Source organism: Typha latifolia, chromosome 15 (assembly GCF_019914945.1).
Source record: "Typha latifolia isolate L0001 chromosome 15, TyphaL0001v2, whole genome shotgun sequence".
Classification (NCBI taxonomy): Eukaryota; Viridiplantae; Streptophyta; class Magnoliopsida; order Poales; family Typhaceae; genus Typha; species Typha latifolia.
This window is the reverse complement of record NC_133100.1, coordinates 363657-385661: the sequence shown is the minus strand read 5'-3', so window position 1 is coordinate 385661 and position 22005 is coordinate 363657. Positions and strand designations below refer to the sequence as shown.

The 22005-nt window shown below is 36.9% G+C and overlaps 3 protein-coding genes across 3 annotated transcripts; all 3 read right to left on the bottom strand.

Annotated features, from left to right (window-relative positions):
• Positions 1-1201: 1201 nt before the first annotated feature.
• LOC140801713 (uncharacterized) lies at positions 1202-5832 on the bottom strand. Its single transcript, XM_073156960.1, has 9 exons — positions 5401-5832; positions 5099-5225; positions 4714-5010; positions 4365-4575; positions 3689-3835; positions 3485-3609; positions 2552-2756; positions 2090-2337; positions 1202-1650 (listed from the first exon to the last, which is right to left on the bottom strand). The coding sequence occupies exons 2-9, from the start codon at positions 5206-5208 to the stop codon at positions 1482-1484; spliced, it is 1512 nt and encodes a 503-aa protein (XP_073013061.1). The 5' UTR covers positions 5209-5225; positions 5401-5832; the 3' UTR covers positions 1202-1481.
• Positions 5833-6289: 457 nt separating this feature from the next.
• On the bottom strand, positions 6290-11873 carry LOC140801710 (uncharacterized). Its single transcript, XM_073156954.1, has 12 exons — positions 11707-11873; positions 10838-11089; positions 10675-10758; positions 10541-10596; positions 10314-10449; positions 9607-9703; positions 9398-9464; positions 8080-8178; positions 7659-7748; positions 7418-7572; positions 7225-7326; positions 6290-6753 (listed from the first exon to the last, which is right to left on the bottom strand). The coding sequence occupies exons 2-12, from the start codon at positions 11049-11051 to the stop codon at positions 6585-6587; spliced, it is 1269 nt and encodes a 422-aa protein (XP_073013055.1). The 5' UTR covers positions 11052-11089; positions 11707-11873; the 3' UTR covers positions 6290-6584.
• A 2112-nt stretch (positions 11874-13985) lies between these two features.
• LOC140802370 (uncharacterized) lies at positions 13986-17587 on the bottom strand. Its single transcript, XM_073157882.1, has 2 exons — positions 15831-17587; positions 13986-14204 (listed from the first exon to the last, which is right to left on the bottom strand). The coding sequence occupies exon 1, from the start codon at positions 17499-17501 to the stop codon at positions 15870-15872; it is 1632 nt and encodes a 543-aa protein (XP_073013983.1). The 5' UTR covers positions 17502-17587; the 3' UTR covers positions 13986-14204; positions 15831-15869.
• Positions 17588-22005: the final 4418 nt, after the last annotated feature.

Genomic DNA, 22005 nt, shown 5'->3' with positions numbered 1-22005 from the left:
AAGCATAACTAGACTAGTTTGGAATTAATTCCATTGTGGCAGAGGTTTAGCAAACAGAATGGCAAAGTGTGACAAGGACTTTACAATTATGAAGTGAACCTACATATTGGAATGAGGAAAAATATAGGTCCTCCAAGGTAACTTTTTAACTGCTGGAAGTTAAAAACTCAGTAAAATAATAGACAAAAAGACATGAAAACCCGTAACTAAAAAGAATGTATGTGAATTAAAAAAAAAAAGAATGGCAAAGTGTGACAAGGACTGTACAATTATGAAGTGAACCTACATATTGGAATGAGGAAAAATATGTCCTCCAAAGTAACTTTTTAACTGCTGGAAGTTAAAAACTCAGTAAATTAATAGACAAAAAGGCATGAAAACTCTTAACTAAAAAGAATGTATGTGAATAAAAAATGTGTGCTTTTGCTCTTTCTACAGTTAACTTGACGAAATTTTTAATGGTTAGTTACGTTTGAAGGATATCTATTTAAAATATAAGAGAGTTTTAAAGGGTTTCCATGATAAATTGAAGTTTTGGAGGGATGGACATGCAAATATTAACTTTAAAATATATATACAAAAAAATTCCAAAAGTATGATAGTAAAGGTATTAACTTCAGAAAAGTATACATAAAAAACCCCAAAAGTATAATGTGTAAGGCAAGTTTGATATTTATGCTTGCCTAAGAAACATCCTATGTGAAAGATCAGCGAAGGAAGTGGTTCTCTCTACACTCTACTCACATGTGGTCAACTATATGCAATAATGACCCATTAATCTATATGAAGATTTTGATAACCATTTACAAATTGCTACAATTGATATTATCTCTTACCTAGAATAATCTCCAATTCATACTTATCTCAAATTAACATCAAAACAGCTCAAGCTAAGCATCTGATTTAGCTGATTCAAATGGTCGAGAATAAAACTGTCATGATATTAGATTTCAAGAGCAGCGTCAGTATGCAAATTTGGAAAATATATTCCAATTTAACACCCTAATATACCATCCACCTAAAAAGTACCCTATATAACTTATCCAAGTTACTGATGGCACTAATCAGACCAAGTACATCAAATCAAAACCAGCAGAGTCTCTCCATGGAGTCGTACAAATTAATTGGAAGTTCTAATGCAATCTTCGTTTCAAATGGTATTCAAAAGAATCAGATCATGCCAGCACTATATGAGTAGATATAGGTCAATAATTGAGAAGGGAAAGACTATTTGCTTACTTGAATTTAGAAGAAAAATAGCCAACCTTCATTCATCAGGTGACTAAAAAGGACAGTGGTTACAGTGATTCAGTGAAACATGTTCATCAAAATTTTCGTCTAGTGTCATTTCAGGGCTCGAGGACAAAAGAAATAACTATTAACAGAAGCCCTTTGTGAGCTCGAAGAATCAAATTCCAGTACAATTTGGAATGATGTAGAAAAAGAAAAGAAAAAAAATATTGTGGAAAACAAATCACTTCTTACCTCCAGCCAAGGGACTGTCTTATCCCGTTAAAAATAAGTCCTACGGACCTCCCAATCATGTAGACCAGAAAGAAAGACACCGCATTGCTGATCTTTGTGCAAGTGGCTCTCACAAACGGCATTGTGATATCAGATAGCTCCAGAAACAAGCTGAAGTAATACCTCCTGAAAGCACATCAGAACATAATAATTTATGTTTGTCTGACATCTATCATAATATCTTAAATGTAAAGACTGGTTCTCTGTTATCTAAATTAGTAAATTAATTCACATATACTGAAAATTCTGCATCACATCTGAGGAAAGATGGTGTCAAGCACAATATAGCTAATGTGTTCATAAACAATGTGGTGGCCAATTGATCAGTTGACTTGTGACATCAACAAAGTTTGAAAAAGAAAATTGTTGGGCTGCTAAGAGTGGCATACTGTTATCTACAAAGGTTTTATTTATTCTTTTTCAAAACTTACAGATGAATGATATAGCGACAAAAGAAGTCTTAAGTTAATCTCCAGGAGTACTTTATGAAGCTGTATTCTTAATTTGAAAAATTAAAAGCCAAATTGTTTATATCTCATAAGAACTATGCAGAGGATGACTATACCATCCAGTCAAGGCTCTCAGCTCCTTTGTCCGCTTAACAGGCAAGGAAAATGGGCTGATATGAACACAATTCACCAAGGATCGTGCTGCAGGTTTTCTAAAAGCTAATCTCTTCCACCAAATAACTTCCTCTTGATTATCATCTGGGAACTCTCGTTGTTGCCTGCAGAGGACATATAACTCAAACCTGTCCTCATACATTGATATAACTGACTCAAAGTTTTGCTGCAGCCACCGGTTCAGTGCAAGCTGAAAAACAAGATCGAAGAGCAGATATGAGCATCAAAATAAGATGGTATCCAGAGAAAAAGAACAAAGTTTGACCAGGATATACACGCCAGCATCCACAAGAGTGGCAACAATAAAATATGTCCAAAGAGCATTCCTAAAGAAAGGTTAGAGAAGCATAGAGATGATGAAAATTGCTTAGAAACAGATGACCTAAATCTTTTCATTACATTACCTCATTACGGAGTCTTTGAAGTGCTCTGGTGGAGAGAGAACATAGGCTTAAGCCCAAGCTAGTTATCTCGCTAGATGATTCACTGTCAACAGAAATAAGCTCTAGATAAATGCTTGCTATTCCATCTGCTAACCAAATTACCAGATCTTCTAGTATTTCAGTTCCACTTTTAGTCATTAACTTGGTGTCATAGCAGCAACCAGATCTGCCACCAGATTAAAGGAAAATAAGTGGCATGGTGCAAAACAAATCAACAAGTAGATAAACAGGGTAATTTTGAGATGAGAAAAACCTTTTCAAAATAAAAATAAGAGTAAAAGATATGTAACTAAAATATAAGCATTTACAATCTGCTCTGACATGAAAAAATGGTATGAAAAAACAAATTAAAATGGCAGGTGGAGAGAATCGCTCCTTTAATATGTGCAACTAGGCATCAGAAGGTGAATCATCATCTTCAAACATTTCTAGTAAAGCAACTTTAATGCAATTGAGGCTTGGCTTCATGAGCCATTACCAAATCTTATAAATGTCTTCTTAGCCTCCCAAGGATCCAGCTTAGATGTATGATACCATCTAGCAATTTCAGCCTGATAGGGTAAAGAAAGAAAGTTTTCTGGAGAAGATAGTATAGCTTAGCAAGTTGATTTTTTATACTTCAGCCTTAACCAAACATTTGCCTACATACACCAACTTAACCTGCTTATCTTTTGTAGATCTTATCTCAAAGTTTTGCTTAAAAGCGTAGTACCTTAACCTGTCTACTGAAAGTTTCTCAAGAGACAAAGTTTGGCAAGTTTCTGAAGAATATAAACAACTATATCATCATGTTGTAGCTAAAGCTATAAGCAAATCCAAATAAAGGTTGTGAAAACTAGAATTAATTTAAAAGATTGACAAGGCGGTAATAACTGTGAGAATTTTATTACATACCTGAGAGAACCAAATCTTAGGAAGAACAGTAAATCTGAATATAGTTCAACCTTTCCTGATCTATTAAAATTCTGTAAGATCCTATCATCTCCCTTTAACTTCTGACAAATTCTAGTAATAACCATCTGAAACAGAAATGCACAAGTTAATACAAGACGAAGAAACTAAGAAGACAACAATGAAAATTCTAGAGATCCACCATACTGAATTTGGGTCTCCAATTCTCAGCATTAGCTCCTCTTCCAGCCATTTTAAGGATATTTCCTGGATTGAAGATTTTATGATGTCTGTTGCGACCACCATCCAGCTATCCGTACCAGCAAATATACAGGCTTCTGAGACATTACTGACCTGCACTAGGCTGTAGCATCTTCAGTGTAGGGGCACAATACAATAGATATAAGACTTGAAAGCAATTGTTTCAATGGAAAAAGGGTAAAAGTTAAAAATTAAGGCACTGTATCTTTTATAAGATAACAGAACTCTTGATTATCCTTTTTCTGCAGTTTGAGGTGTTTTCCCTTTTGAGACTTGGAACATTTTTTTTTGTTGCAGTCACTACACTAATAATGGTTGAGTTCTAAGCTGACGAAGTGATTATCTTTTGTTGCTGTGAGCAAGAAATACGACATATTCTTCAGTCAAAGTCATACTCTATGTAGGTCTGCCATTACAAGGTAGTTAACTTTTGTGCTTGGATAGAAGTCAACAGAACAACTTGTTGGATATAGACATTTGGTTACAACAGTTACCATGCTAAAATAATGAATTAGCTTAAAATATTTGTCTTTGTTATTAGCAATGAACCTGAAAAAGGCCAGCGTAATCACCACATAATCAGAGGACAGAAATGAAGTAGAAAATTAGAAATGCCACTTGCCTCTTTCTGCAGTTGGTTGAAAGTAACCCATAGCAATCGCAACCTGGGGCCTTCATTAACAGCAAACATATTCAAAGGGCGAGTTTTTCTGGAATTCTCAAATCCAACTGCTATATCATCTAAATCACCCATACATTCATTTGCTTTCAAAGCTTCCAAAATTTTTATTTTCACCTCATCCCAAGGATAATTTGCATCAAAATCAATAGGCCTACCAAGAACATGTTATACGAAATCCATCAGTAGAAGACAAACACCTTCAGAGCAAGATGTATAAGATTCTAGAAGAGTAAGAACAAAAGATGTAATGCTCTTGGCACTTACAAAAACCTTAGCAGCCTACTCTTACCTACCATAACTGATCGAGTTAGCAGCACCATTCTGTTGACTAGCATTGTCATTTGCAACACCCGGAAAGGTCCTTCTTTGAGGTATAACTCCAGCAAGGTATGTGAACATTATGCTGATAGCCAGAAGTGCTTGATCAACAACAAACACCAAATCTGATGGATCAGCACTCTCGGAATTTATAAAAGATCGTAGGCAACGACACTTCAAGGAGTTCTCTCTTAGATATCGCCTTCCATTTAAAGTTAAGGGAACACGAATGCTGGTAAACAGATGATCATCCCATGAAATGTAGTTCCTGTACAAAAGAGAGAATTTTGCAACATGATTTCGAGTCTCCTGATTAGACTTTCCCCATGGAAACCCCATTGGGACAATAAGTTCACCTTTTCAACATCCTAAAATATACATTCCTGGGCATGACAATGTTATTCTTGAACTGTATCTTTTGCACTTGATACTGAGAAAACACTGGCACAGCAACACAATCCGCCATTCCAATCTCAAGTGGAACTAGCAAGAAATCAATACAGCATATCACAAATCGCAACTAAACGTAATGTGAAATCAAAAGAGCACAATGTCTAATCCAGGATAAAACTAAGGAAAAGAATTTCACAGAAATCTCTTCCCCACACCCTAGGGGGGATTTAGAACTGAATCAAACATCCGAAAACCTAGTTCGTACCTTGCTCTATTCTCGCCTCCAAGAACCTCCCCGAACGCGGCGAAATAGGACAGCTGAGCTGACGGCAACGAAGGTTTCGGGGATCTAACACTCGAACCAATTGTACTGAAGGAATCGGAATCCCTAGTAGATTTGATGGGAGATTGTCGAATAGGGTTAGGGTTAGGGTTTCGTAGGAATCGGCCACTTACCTCGGCCGGAGAACTCTCCCCCTCTCCTTCCTGTCCGCGATAGACGAGAAAGGAGACAGAAGTGATCGAAGAATAAAAGATGAACTTTTATTTTCCACCCTCCCTTTTTGTTATTCTTGGTTCGATACCTTCTTGTTCAACAGAATCTCAATTAAACCCCTGTATTTATTATTATTATTATTATTATTTAAACAAACCATATATTTAACCCGTGAGAATATTCTATCCTAGAATAGTTCAGAAATATGATGAAAAGGGCAGGGTTGGAATCGAAAATAATGGGAAATTAAAGTGTTAAAATATAAGTTTTCCTAAAGAAAAAAAAAAAAAAAACGGTTGCGAGAATGGAATCTGGGCCTCGAGTGGGCCCATGAACGTTATCTAAAAGACTGAAACAACTACACATTTCTGTGGCTACCCAAATCCAAAATTAATTTGTGAGAATTTTTCATATAACACCCTACAGTTTAGTGATTCTGTGATTCTAGGTTCTTAAAATCCAGCTTAATCCCATGTATATGATATTTGAGTTCACTTGTTTAGTTTTAATGGACGAGTTTGAATTGAATTAAGGAGCTAAAACTAAGCATTTCCAACAGATTTAATGAGCTAGAATCAAAAAGTTCATGAAGAACTTTTCATTGGATAAGTGAATGCTAATTATAGTAAAGCTATAGAAAAACAAATGCTTATAAAACTTTTTAAGACATCCCACAAGCTTCAATGAATACCTCATTCACAGGTATGAGTTTATAGCATTTAGTTTTGCACTTTAAACAAATCCCCCCATAGAAACAAGCTACTAATTATGTTTTCGTTATACAAACATTAAGATAATCCGATTTCATCCCTCTAGTAATACATCAAATGATTTCATCAGAGCATGAATATGTTCAAATCCTCGATTCGGCAAACCTTTTCCATTAATAATACTTCGGCTTATGTAGGAGTATGTCATGACTGCAGTAAACATGAGGTTTGCGGAGCAAAGCTTTATTGGATCCCTATCTCATCTTCTTCATCTTTGAGATGCTCCTTGAGGCTTTGGATCTGAGGCTGGCAATCCTCACTATCCCATGATGCATCGATAGGTGGCAACTCGAAAATTTCTGGGCTCAGTGAGAGAGGAAACTCTGGGAGATCAGGCAAGGACTGGAGAGACCTACACCAAGTAGGTAATTGAATGGTTTTGTTCATCAGCAAGAATTGTTCAAACTTGTTTGGTTGTCCAAGTGAGTGCACATTTGCAGTGGCAAAGAAACAGAACAAATCATATGGAAACTTTTGGTATATTATTGTAGTTACTACTAGGTGACAAGAAAAAGAAACTAAAATAAAACTCCAGCATGACACATTAAACAACGTATCGGAATGATCTTTTTGGCTCTTCCAATTTGGTTAGCGGCATATCTAGCAAGAAACCCTATTAAAGGGCAGCCTAGATTTCTGTTGCCCTAACGCCAAGAAGTTACATTATTGCAATATGAGCCACTTGTTAAGACAATACGAAGTTCCAATTTGAAGAAAAAGTTGAATCGAAAGACAATTTCTAGCATAGTCCTGAAGAACAATAGTATCTGCATCACCCAAGGCATAAAAACACAGAGAATGGAACTTGAGATTAAAGAGGTACCTATCTTGTTCAAAAAGATACCCATACATCTGTGACTTCTTGCATGCCATTTCAGGAACTTTCTTTTGCAAATTCTTCATGACACCCCATGAAGGAGGGACCCTGTCAGGGAGATCTATCAGAAAACAAAAAGGATGACATTGTAAAGTTAATAACTTCACATAATAACACTACTACTATTCACAACTCTAACCTGGTAACAGGAACTGCTAAGCAAAAACTTAAGCAAGCTCTCTTACTATCGATGAGGAGCTCATCAGCTGCACAAAAGCAGCAAACTGCACTAACGTGGTTGATTGGTTCACTACCCTTGTCAAGAACAAGACCATGATAGTAAAATGCTGCAGCCTGATGACATAATGTGATGGTTAGATCAGTCTGAGTATAATAGAAGAATAGAAAAGTGGTCCAGGATGCGGTAGAAATTGCTGCACCTTAGCCTCTAGGTATTTCCATTTTATGAACAAGAGGAGCTTCTTTCCATAAGAATCATTAGTATCACATCCTGACAAGCAGTAGTGAGCCTGATCAAGAGAATGGATATAGTAAATAAGCAATAACCACAAAATCATGTAACCACAAAATCACCAAGGTTTGCTGATGACTCACAATTTATACGTTCAAGTTTGCTCTCCACATGCCTATTTTAAAAAATTTCACTAGACAGTAATTTATGATCACTAACAAGATAAATCAAATCAAGGCTTTGTTTTAAGCTACAACAAGGCCACTATATTTTCAAACAGCATAAATGTCCTTAGTTTTCATTAGCTAATACTTCATTACTAGTGAAGAAGTTCGAAAATTCAGAATAGTGGCATGCATAGCACTGTACTTTGCATCTAGGTAACTAACCTGAGAGAAATAGCTGACCTCCTCACATGCCAACCTCCTCTTTACAGACAAAGTGGCCTTTTCACATTCAAGAGCCAAAGCAAGTTGCATTTCTATGCCCTGTGAAGTTTCCAATTGAGAGAACAGTTCACATGTGATACGGATGCTAAGGAAACTTATGTAAGTTAAGAGAAGTTGTTCTAATCATTGCAACGTAGAATGTGATAGTTTAAATAGAATCTTATTCAGATAAGTGACAACTGAAGAACACGATAACTAATATATATAGAAACGAGATGAAGCGCCTCATAAATTTTGCGCATTGGGCTTATTATTGAGCAACTCATTTAAGAAGTCCATCAGTTCATTCCACCAGCTATTATTAAGCCGAAAGTGAAGCTATTATTACTATTATTACAGACAGGAAAAGAGATCACTTTCTATTGTTATGCGGCAACCTGAAGGATGCCATATAAAAGTCAAAAATGAGGATTCTCCATAGAACAAGAAAATGTACCAAGCAAGTTGCATTCTTAGACTTTAGCGCGCTACCAGATACAACTAGTAATGTAGCAAAAAATGAGTCTGTTCAGACTATTCATAGTTTTCCTTTTCCATTAGACCATCAAGTCTGGTACCCTTGAGTTTTAACTAAGAGAATATTGTACCATGGAAATGGTCTCTCCAATCAAGACAAACAATAATAATTAGGTGAACATGTCTAGTTTTCAAGACAAAGGTGGACAGATGAAATACAACTCGTAAAGCCAAATCTGTATCACTATGACATATTGATCTGCATCCCCATATATCTCCATCCTAAAGAACTATCAAACCACAAATAATAAGGTTTGTATCCATACAATTTCCAGGTTTCATACTTGGTCTCTTAGAACAAGTATGGCAAGTTTCTTCTTAGCGTAATACCAAATTTTCATGTTTCATGCTCGGTCTCTGATAGTTTACTATCTAGCCGAGTACTTTCTGAAATTGGATATTTAGGGTTCAAGTAGGTGTTAATAAATAGATCATTACATACTAGAAAGACAAATCAAGAAAGTCAATGGCCCAAAGTCTTTCACATATTGATATATCTATGTCTGACAGTACAGATTTTTGAAAATCAGAGAGCAGGAATTAATAGAGGGCGATAGAAAGAGAGAAAATGGAGAGAACTGCTTCCACTCAGAAATGACTAACCTAATTTTCATCCAATCTCTTCCAGATAAATACTTAAATAGATAAAGTATTCTAATACCAGGATGTTGCATTTCTCAACAACCATATACTCCATTAGCTTGAAAGATTAATTAGTATTCAAGCATTTTTCAACAACCACCTGACCCAATGCTTGAATGGAAATGGCCTCCAGCATGTCCTCTTGCAAGTTTCTTGGAAAATTCTTCCTAGAAATTAGAAAGTTAATTAGAGCACTAATATTCACATCTAAAAGTAGGATTAATATAATAATTCAGAAGCAAAATACCCATACAATTGGCTTGATAAATCAATCATCAAAATAATTATTCTGTAAGGTTGTCGACATACCTAATCTGCAGAGGTACATGGATGATTATATGATTAACACAATAATCTAAGCATCCTGCTGCCTTTAGCAACAAATCAATGACATCCTTCTTGGAATCTGCTGACAGAAACAAGATGATCAGTAGGTATAATATTCAGACTATTATAAGGATATAGGTGAAAATTTGCGTATTTAAAGCAAAATGGAGGAACGTATTGGCTTATTGCATAAATTGAGTGCAAAAGAAATAATTTTCAGGTTGTCACTAGGAAAAAAATGTTACGGAAGTTAGTAGAACATATTTCAAAAGGAATCCTAAAAAGCCTAGAAATAATTATAACATAAATGTCCTGTGTTCTCTAAAGTTCTAATCAGTAGGTACTCTATCCCAGAAATAGTAACGAAATAAGAATGTATAAATTGTGTGAACTTGAAAAGTTGAAAGTATTAGTACACTCATCTTAATGAATAATCACCTATTTAGCCATCAATCCTAAGAAAATTCTTCCTCTATTTTGCATGGCACAGAGATAATGCAAGTGAATTTAAGCTACACAGGTAAGAAGAATCATGCATTGAGCAAGGATTTCAACTTGAATTAACTCAATCTTAGTTAGCTTGCCAGTATATTTTAAATTACTTATCAAGTATTTCTTATCATACTAGAAAATCCATCATCACAAGAAGAAAGAAAGTCAAGTACTTGGAGAATAAGAGTGAAACTAACCTTCTGATACCTTCCTGTCACAGGTCTCTTGACAGTCCTTTGGAACAAGCATTAAGTTGGCCTCCAACAATAAAAGCATTGCCATCATGTGAACAACTGACAGAACTTCATACCAAACGCTTGCAAAACATGATTGCTGCATTTAAAGCTCAATATTTTCAGATAATATCAATAAAAAGTTATATAAAGAATAACCTAGCACTAAAGTGATAAGATTAGATTCTTACTTTATCATCATCTAAGCTTTTCCATTTAAATTCTACCAATGCCTCAAGATGGTTCTCTAAGTACAAACAATTTCAATCAGAAGACTACATATCAGTAATCAGTGAAACAGAACCTGTTATGTGAAAATTCAAACCTTTTTTGGTCAAGCCAAGAAGAACAGGCAAGTACTCTTCAAGGGCTTGCTGAAGCTCCAAAACAGTAGGTAATGCTACAAGGCCTAGTGAACAAACAAATTGAAGAATAAATGCAAACTCTAGCAAAAAAAATAGGATATAATCACACACAGCAACATATACATTTTTCCTCAGCCAATGACACGACCCGATTGCGAAGCACACAGAGCTTGTCTATTACATCTCGAGATATCAGTCCCCTGAGAGGACGAATGAAATCCACAGCCACCGGAACCCGGAGAGCCGGCACAAAAACTGCAACCTCATGGATGATACTCTGCTTCTTCCTCCTCCTTCCTGCAATGTATCTCTTCGGGTTGGATGAAGTGCATCCCATTCTTCCCAATGATCCAGCAAATTCTCTTGCCAAACATCCTAGTATCATCAAACAAGCAAGAAATCAAATATATCAGATAGTACAATAATATATAATAGCTCAATAGAGAGGGGGAGAGAGAGCAGTAGGTGGATATAAAATGAATCTTGAAATTGATGAGCTTGAAATTTAACTGCAGAAAATTATAAACTCCAAGATAATTAGAGGAAAAAAAAATATAAGTAAAACAGGATACACATCTACATTCTATAGTAGCATGATATTAAAAGAAACTAATCGATTGAGATCGTAAAGTATTGCATGCCCAACGAACCAAGGGGACTAAACAACAGTAATAAAACAGCATTTTAACAATATCCGAAGAAAGAGAAAGAATTAGAGAGAAAGAGGTGGAAACGCAAGAAATCCGCAGAAAGATCGGGTTTTTAGTCCCAAGTTCGACCATACGAAACCCTGAGACCAGAACAACGCAACAAAATTCGAAATCCAAGAATACCCAACAGATAAATCGGCATAATCACCACGAAACAATTGACAAAATCCGATCTTTACAGCTGCAGATTGTCGAATTCAATCAAGAAGCGGATCAACTCAACAGAGACGAAGGGGGGGAGAGACAGAGACAGAGAGAGGGAGAGGGGTAAGAGAGACTTACGAGAAATGGACAGAAGGGAAGGGATGGAGAAGGTTCGGAGAAGGGAGAAGAAGGAGATCTCTCTCGCCCGCGCGCCATGGAGATCTTTGCGGTTCCCGAGAAGAGCTCACATGGCGATGGCGGAGGAACAGCAGCCAGTCGGTAGTAAACAAAGACACTAAACTCGTACGCTTCCACCAAATCAAACAATAGATTTTAAGTTTCTTTTGCAAATAATCCCCTACATCTTAACCACATTGCAAAAAAAAAATCAGATTCTTAGATTATATATTTATACCATAGATTTTATGTTCTTCTGAAAGTATTTCTCCTACAGCAGCAGTGAAACAGAACCAGAAGAGTTCTCATCTTCTTCCTCTGTTAAATTGCCTCTGATTTCCTCCATTATTCTTTACCTAAAGACTGAAGAATATATTCCTCCATTATTCTTATCTTGATCCTCTCCAATCTGGAGTAGCTTGCAATTAAATGCATCCAAGTGGAGTCGAGAAAGATATTACTACTTGCATGAATTCTTTTTTATTTTTAATAGTACATGCATGACTTAGAACAGCGAGAAGCTCGTGGAGAGTTTTTTTTTTCATTTCACACCCTGCTTTATGTGTTAATTGAAGGTTTATTTGCAAGAAACCACTTCCTTTTATGTTTCGGTTAGGCTAAAATTTAAAGTATATTTCTAAACTTTTATTTAAGTTATTTAGCCTTTATTTTTTTTTTCGTTCAAAAAATAACTGTGAACTAGTAAAGTGAAGGTAATATATTCCGTTAAAGCCATCAAACTTTTAATTATTTTATCCTTTATATTATCTCGTTTTAGAAAAAAATATTCCATTAGAAAAGTGCAACCATTAATGTTTTCCATCCAAAATTAATTAATTGTGAAGATGATATTCCATTAGAGCTGTCAAACTTTTAATTAGTTTGAACTTTATATTATCCTTTTTTTAGAAAATTTTAAATGTCTAAAATATAGAAGCAAAGATAATTATTTTTCTGATATTTTCATCGTAAAATAAAAATATATATTTTAATTTTTGTTATATTAAAATTAATATTTGCCACATGGATATAACTAAACTGGAGAGCTATATAAAGAATTAAACACGCAGATTTTACAAGTTGATACCCAAGAAAAAAAAAATTGTGATAAAGGACAATAATTATATAACAAATTTCTAAAATACAGACAAAGCGATAATAAAATATTGGTATCAAGTACATAATAATATAAACATTCATGCTAAAATAGATCGGAGAAGCAAGAACAGCGATCCTCAAAATAAGCATCCATCTCGGCCAACAAGGGTTATATAAGGAAGAACGTAGGAGTTAGTGGGTTAGCGCCATGTAGTTCCTTCAAACTCACCACAATCTGCTAGCAAACTTATATAAACAACACAACAGTTTACAGTAACAAATATGAATATGAAAATGATAATCATGACACAGGCTACAAAATATTCGAACTTCGATCTCACCCGCATCAACAAAACAACGAAACAAAGAAAATAAACAGTCCAACAAATTGATCAATGACAATAATAACAAGAGAGGTAGCGACATTGGCTGTGTTGTCGCGGGATAGACGACATATGGTGGGCTGGGCAGCTCAAGGCAGTGGAGGACTAGCCAACGGATCGAATGCTGGATCGTGTTTTTGAAGTGCAAGGGGAGCAACAAGCAATGGAGGATAATATCTGAAGAAACTACTGACAATAGGGTGGACTAGGGCCAATTTACATCACTGAAGGAAGCCTGAGAGATAGTGACACCCTATGGACACTATCGACATAGAACGGAGGAGAGAGACGGTAGCAGTGACAATACTAGCAACAACGAGATGAAGGGCGACCGGGCTGTGCGGATGGCAAGGAGAGGAAGGAGAAAGAAGAGAGGAGGGGCTCACAGTAGAGAAGAGGGAGGAGGGACAGAAGATCAGAAGTAAAGCAAGAGGAGAAGGCTCTCCTGAGGCTGGCCAACAGTAGGGAGAAACCCTCGTGGAGGGGAAACTAGTAGGTCCAGCATATATATGTTCTAATAAAAACAACATGTGTATGATTGATATCCAAATCTATTGACAAATAAATGTGGAGATAAGCTTCATACCCAGTCTAGCTGGAAATAAAGTGGGTGGGGGATATGGATATGCTAGCATTTAATAATGTTTTGATTCTGTATCGACTTCATGCTTCCACTGGAACTCTGAATTAGAGTGGACCATGCCATGAAACAGAATATATAAGAACTACTCTGAATGTGAGACCTTGTGAGTGGAAAACATATTAAGGAGAATTATAAAGAAGTGGGGCAATCCTGAAAATAATTCATTAGTACATACCTCAAAAGGGTCAGTAGTGATGCATAGAGAAAGGAACCAAATGAACTTGAAATTTATCCACTTGCATGGTTTGTACACCATATAGAAACCTCAGCAAACGTTACCTCCAAAAAGAGAATAGTTAAGTCTTCACAGAGAAATGAAATCCTCAGTTCATCTCCTACAAGATGACAAACACTTGGCATTGAAAGCTAAAACAAACTGCAGAGCGTTACTCTTTAATCTTTGAAAAAAATCAGATTTATACTGCCAGATATTATATTCATTAATCAGCACACAGATTAGAGCTACAACTTTAGCCAGATATCAAATGGAAATATGACAGGCGAAATATCAATCCAATGTATCCGACAGTTGCTGTATGCAATATAAACAGCATTTTTTGCAAGCAGATACTGTATCTACATCCAAGTCATAAGACAATTTTAATCACAATGATATGCGACAGATAATTACTCATGGGCATTATATGCAGCAAAAGAACAGATATTAGTTGCCAAGGTTCCATCAAGCAGTTACTCACCTTTCTTACAACAATGTCAACACCAGAATAATAGTGTGACTAGTGTCACTTTGACAGCCACATACATAATTACTACTAGAGTTACAGTTCTTTTCCAGTGCATCTGTAAATCCACTCATGTGTTGGTTTAATGCTAACAAAGTTTCAAGTCTTCAACAGGCTTCCTTGTTATGTTACATAGCAAGGCCGAAATGAGCTTAATATCCTGAGTAGCTGTGAAACATGACCTGAAGATCAAGGCCTAAAGAATTGGAATCTTAGTCTGCAGCTGTCATAAAATTAATATTTACGACATTATTAAACATTGATAAGACCTACAATGATACGAGGCTCTTAGAGAATCTCCAAATGGCACATAAGGAGAAGATCAAAAGGTTAAGCAATCGTATTCATGTAAAGCAGTAAAGGTATTCAAGGAGCAGGATACTGCTCTTCACCTACCTGTTGCTAATAAACTATTAGAGAGAAAGTCAAAGGTTTCACTTGTTCTTAACCCTCAACAATAAGAAAAAGAAGGGTCTGAAAAAAGATCAGCCTAAAGAAGAACTAGGCATCGCTAGCATGTGATGCAAATGGTTCCCCTGAATGGATTTCAGGTTAAATTTATAGTAAGGCCAAAGATATGCACAAATTCAAATACTCTGTCAACAATGAGACAAGAATATAATAATGTGCATCTGAGCTAAACTGTCTCAGGGGAAATAAATACACACATAGCTGACACACTTGCATGGTAATATGACAGGAGAAAATTAGATCAAGCTTCCAGTAGATTTATAGAGCATGGCAGGATACATATAAGTGGAACAGCAGATGATTGTCAAATGAATAACTAAAAATCTCCGACCGAAAAGATTATCTGAGGGAGGAAGTAATCCAAATGATCATTTACTCATTAGCTTTCACAACCATATCATAATTTCATTATGATGAAGAAAACCCATGTTGCAGCAACCTAGGTCCATCAAAAGGACTTAGTCCAATTTTGATAATAAGAGAAGGAAACCACCAGAAGACAGATCAAAACATATAACCATTAATATTGGAAACATTGCAGATAAATTAGCTATCTGTTTATCGTGTCAATAGAAGAAAAATATCACATTTGCAGCTTCTTCCCTTTCTCTCTACACATGAACTAACAGGCCTGCTAAGAAACAAGAATCCACAACATGTACAACACCAACCAGCTCACTAACACATCTACAGATGAACGAAAGGAACAAAGCAAGTGAGAATAGAGATTGCGGTTATTGTACATACAGATCAAGAGGAAACCATTGGACTCGAAACCGTCAGTTCTCATGCCCTAGGAAACACTCCCAGTATCTTTCCCCTACCCAAGCTCTCTAGAAGCCGCTTTGCCCCCTCCACCTCTGCAACAAGAAGCCCTTGTAAGAATCCACAAGCTCCGACTGCCACCATTTGTTTCCGACACCTCCTCGACTGTGAAAGAGATAGCAATACTGAAATGGGATACTTCTTGTTCACATTCCGAACCAAAGGATCGAGAAGTTGAACCACATTCACAATTCCCTTCTCATCCTTATGGAATATCTTACGGTAGAATGAGAATGACACCAGAGAGGCTAAAGCCTTCACTGCCGACTCCTTCTCCTCAGGTGTCCTGGCTTCCAACATACGAACCAGTGGAACTATAGTTTCTCCAATCTCCTTCCTCGCCTTCCCTACGACAACTAGTTCAGTAATTGCCTTCGCTGCCTCAGTTCTGAGGCTGGATTTGTTGCTCCCAAATGCTGCAATTATATGTGGAAGGAAGCTCGCAGATACAATGACCTCCGCGATGTACCTAAAAGATGCCAAATTTCTCAACAATCCGATCGCTGGCTCAAGATTCCGGTCCTCTCCTCTACCATTCTCTAAGTAATTCTTGAGGTAATCCAAAGCACCTTCTTTGAAAATTGTGATCTTTATCAAACCCTGCTCATCCTCTCCACTCGCCAGACTGCAGAGACAACCGATGGCGTTCTCCTGTGCGAGGGCCGTCCCGGAGGCCAAAATGCCGATGAGCACTGGGATACCGTCCTCGTCGATAAAGCTCTGCCGGAGTTCTTGGAAGGCAGCGAGGTTCTTGAGGACCCCGGCGGCGGCGGCCTGGGCGGAGGGGCTCCCGCCGCGGCAGATCTCCAGGAGCGCAGCGATCCCACCTCGGGATCCAATCACGATGGCAGCGTCACGAGCTAAGGTTATGGTCTGGAGGGCGGCGCACGCCTTCTCCCTAGCGGTGCCGCCGTCGGACTCGAGAACTCGAGCGAGATGGCCGAGGATTGCGGCGCCCTCGGCCGCGAGGGCATCGCGGCAGTTCGGTACGCATGAAAACCTCGCGAGCGCCACCGACGCCTTCTCCCGGACTCCGCCGCCGGAGGCGGAGTCTAGGAGGCGGACGATGGCGCGCACAGCTCCCTCCTCGGCGGCGATCGCCGCGTTCCTATCGTCCTCGGCGACGAACGCGATCAGAGCATCCAACGCCGCGATCCGCGACGCCGAGCTTCCGACCTGAAGACCGATCACGAGGCCCCCCGCCGCCGCGGCCGGCGCGCCCGAGCGGATGAGAAGGTCGGCATCGGCGGCGAGCTGGTCGAGAGCGGCGGAGGCTGAGGCGAGGTCGCTCTGCGTCCGGAGCTTCCCGGCCGGGGGGTCGGCGGAGAGGCAGGCGTTGGCAAGGGCGAGGGTCAGGTCCAGGGTCTGGGAGAGCGATCGGAGGAGGTCGGCAGCGAGGGGTGTGGTTCCAGCGAGCCCGGAGAGGTCGTCGAGGGAGGCGGAGAGGCGTCCGGCGGTGGCGGCGATTGCTGACCACCGCCCCCGAAAGGCTACGACAGAGGACGCGGAGGAGGAAAGGAGGGAGAGGAAGCCGCGGCAACGGAGGAGGAGTTCCTCGTCCTCGTCGGCAGCGGGGCAGTCGGGTAATTTCATGGCGGGGAGAGGGGTAAAGCTGGAAAAGGGAAGTGGCGGGGAACTGGGGAAGGAAAGGAAGTGGAACGCGAGAGAGTAGACTGGAGAGGAGGGAACTGCGACTTTATTAAAAGAGGGAAAGATTTCCATCTTTTACGTTGACCTAGAAAGTAGACCCAAAAAAAGGACTCGATAAGTAATGCCTGGGTCCCACAGTACTACCTACTAAGCCTACTAGGGTTAATTTCATCCTAAACTCTTTGAGCCGATCCTCACGTAGACCTTTGTTTATTTATTTATTAACACTTTAAAGAATATTAAATAATTAGTAATACTCTAAAATTATTCTGTAAAATAATAATAAAATAATTACAGTAGCAATTACACCAATTTTTTTTTCTTTTTTACCTTTATTTTTTCTAAAAACTAATTTTAAAGGTAATATTATACTTTTGCTCTTTTTATTTATTTATACAACTATATATATATATATATATATATATATATATATATATTATCTAGTGCTTGTTCATTTGAAAGTAGTTTAATTATTAGTTGTTGACTTGGAATGGGTGATTAAAATTCTTAGCAATTAGGTTTAGGGTAATCATCAATTTGCATGGTCAACTGCAGCTTCTTTACGCATAAGCAAAGACCATCAAGGACAAGTATTAATGATCCATATTGGATCAATAACCCAACTGCAAAAAAGAATATATTTTATTTTTCAAATTGTGACTGAAATTTATATAATCTTCTTATTCTATAATGTTTTTGTGAACTTCCAATTTTCAAACTAATTTCGTAATGCATTTAAGAAGTACAAGATATCATATCCAAATTAAATTATTATTATTATTAATTTGAAAAGTTTCATGAATTATTGTTCCTTTTGGTAATATATTTTTATACTATCTCTTTCTTTTCTTTGTTTCACATTTATGATTTGATTAATTGAAAGCAACCATTTAACTAACTTGTCTATTTCACATACTAATCTTAAGAGAAGAAAAAGACACTTCATCTGTATACAAGTTATTGGCTCAAACCTAAGTGGAGGAGTTGGCCAAGTTGAATCCCACCACTAGTTGCAATGTGATCTTATCAACTCAAGTGGGCTCAGATATTATTATTATTTTTTTTGGTTATCTTCTAATGGAATTCCTACAATGATTAGGTTAATTTGCAGGATATTATTGGCTCCTAAAATAAGGTAATATATTTTTTTTTTATTAGTTTACTTTAATTGATGAACATGATTTTATGTCAATTAATTTCAAACCTTCTTTGTTTTATGGTCATAGCTCAAGTCATGGAAATTTCTTCAAATTGTTCTTGCTTGAATCTTATGCAAATGTAGTCTTATATCATTCTTCTTCATTTTTCTCATCTCAAATCTAATGTTATCTAGCAGAAAATAATTTTTTATTATGAGAGGTGGCTCCTGTCCAATAAATTATCCTGTGACATTAGAATATTAAAAACAAACAAGTGATAGTTATACCTAAACTCTTCTAAATTATTGTTCATTTTTTACAACATAAACTCTCTCATTAATCTTTTATGAACTATATGTAAAACTTTCTAAATGATCATTTAGCATTCTACCATCATCTAGAGAAAAGAATTGAGAGTAAAATGCTCATTTGATTTTTTTTTAAAATCATAAAATCTACATGACCAAAAGTTTGCCAGCATAATTAATCAGTCAGCTAATATGACAAAACCAAAGCCAAATCACCATGAAGAAGAAGAACAAGAGGAGGAATCTTTGCTATTATTTTACTGATCATGGAGATGGATGAATCATTAATACAACCTTTTTGATGCTCTGTATAGATGATTATATATATATATATATATATATATATATTACTACTCTAAGGACAGATGTTTGCTTGATTGTGTTCTTTAAAAGTTATAGATATAACCATTTTTCTATACAACATTGTGCATGTTGTCACATGTGGATTATGGATTTGGGTTCATTAATTGAGGGATTGCCTTTTTGCATGCCTCTCATGACTCCCAGAAAAAGAGAGAGAGAGAGAGAGAGAAGAAGTAGATTAATGGTGTAGACCCACATGAACAGCTCATGGATCACTATATGTGGCTTTGGATTCAGCTGAAAGAGATCACTGCCAGATCTGTACATCTAAAAGGAGTTTTGAGGAACATTCAGCTGACAGCATATATTTATTTCCGCAAGGCATTCAGAATGAAGAATATATTTATCCCACCCCCATCAGCATTATATATATATATATATAGTTTCAAAGACTATAAACTTTATATTTAAGCTTTGTATTAATTACACTTAGACCTCCTGAAATATAGCTCGTTTTCATATAGGAGTCCCTCGGTGTCAAAGAAAAACGTCATATGATCATCTTATCTTTTAATTAAAAGTTAAAAATCCAATGAATAAGTAAGGAAAGAAACATTTTAGAAGTTTTATATAATTAAAATGGTGTCAAGAAAAATAAATAAAAGGGGTCTATATGAAAGTAGACAAGAATTCAGGACTTTAGCTGTACTTATCCTTTAAACTTTGTAAGAAATTTTAACAGTGAGTGCACCAGCAGTGGCTTTGAATCCATTGAATAGGTTGCAAGACAAGAACTTCTAGGATGGACCGTGTAGTATCTACTTGATCTTCTAGTTGCACTTCAACCCTCTTCTGAAGGGAACAAAGAAAAAAAATTATATGCTTTTGATCTTTAATTGTAGGCAATTAGGCTCCTATAAGAATGGGTTAGGAGTACTAGGAAAAGATTCAAATAGATAAATGAATACAATAGCCAATACTCGTAGTAAGAGTTTAGCTAAACAAATGATTAATTGGATGAGGAGAACAAGGATAAAGCATGAAACAGGACAAGGGTATGAATCTATTTGTATCATGGAAAACTCTAGTTCCAATGAAGCTAGACTTGAAACATACAAATGTGAGTCAAACTCAATCTTATTAAGCTTGAATCAAATACTGCATATGAGCCTTCTCCATTTATGCTACTTCTGCTTATATTACACCTAAAGATGTGATACTCAAAACTCCTCTGCCAAAAGCTACAGAAATCAAATGGCAGAAAGGCAGAACAGATGATATGAATGTCAATGTCCAACCTTCCAAGATTCCTCGCCACCTTATCGAGACACGTAAACCAATTCTGAAGAGATTCTAATGCTTATTCTTCTTTACAGAACACTGACAATTAGGGCAATCCAAACAAGAAAACAAAAGGATATGTAAATTTATAGCAATCTCATTAACCTTTTTGATTGAAGAAGCTTTGCATAATCCTCCTACTTGCATTGCCATCACCTGAAAATTTTAAGCTTTGTGGATCCTTAACATATGTCAACCCCAGTAAGAAGGGAACAAATAAACTTCTATCAAGTTGCGGCTGAATTGACTCAATTTTTTGTTTTCAATTAGAATAACATCTACATAAAGCATGAGAAAGAAGTCATACTAGATATTCTTCGCATAAGGTTTCATTCGAACATCAAAATGATACTTAGAATATTTTCTACAGTATTATGGGAATCTCCTCTTTTTAAGCATTCCACAAATCCTACTACCTAAAGTAGAAGGAAAAGCAAGTGATACAGAGAGATAAGGTTTATTGACCTAATATCAATATGGAAAGACTTTTATCATTGAAAGAAACTATAAAAGAACTTATTAGCTATCTGATGAAGTGTAATCAATAAGGTATTCTGAAAGATAACTCTCTCTCTCTCTCCCCTTATGGCACTACCACTGGTCCCATAAGATCACAAGAGAATATATTGTGTGTGAAAATATTGAGAGAAAGGCCACTCACAGACCTTAGAGAATGTCATCCGTAAGACAATTTTGTGTTGATGCAATGTATGTGGTGAGCTGAGTCTGTACCTTCCTCCACTCTGCTATAAATACAGAAGCAAGCAAGGCCAATACTTTCATCATCAGAGCAGAAGGCCTTAATTGAAGGAGATGAGGTCTTACATGAGAATAAGAGCCTCTCTCTGATAGCCAAGGATGACTTGCCTATATCCTAAAAATCTCGGTGGTGATCGAAGCCATGGCGGTCGAGATTGTTACTTGGTTCATAGGCAGTCTCCTTGGCTAATCTGGGTGGCTCTTCTTCTTCATGCTAGGCTTGCATCTCTTCTACATTTTTGAGGATTAGCCATCTGAAAGCATCACATTTGTCATTTGTCAACAATTTTAGACAGACAGACTAATCTTGTCATTTAACAATGATTTGTTTTGATTTAAGTTTCTAGACCTATATATGCATGGTTTCTGCTGTTCAGGCATGGAGATTGTTTATGCATCCAGTAGTGTTTCAACTTATTGCTTGTTTGATTTTTCAAGCGTGCAGCATTTGATCGTAAACTTAGGGGTCATATCTATAAATTTATATATCAGATATAATTTGCAGTTGGTTAACAAAAAATTAATATATAGCAATCATTTCAATGTTAAAACTACTATCTCCACTTTAAATTCATACTAGTTACTATGGAACACTAT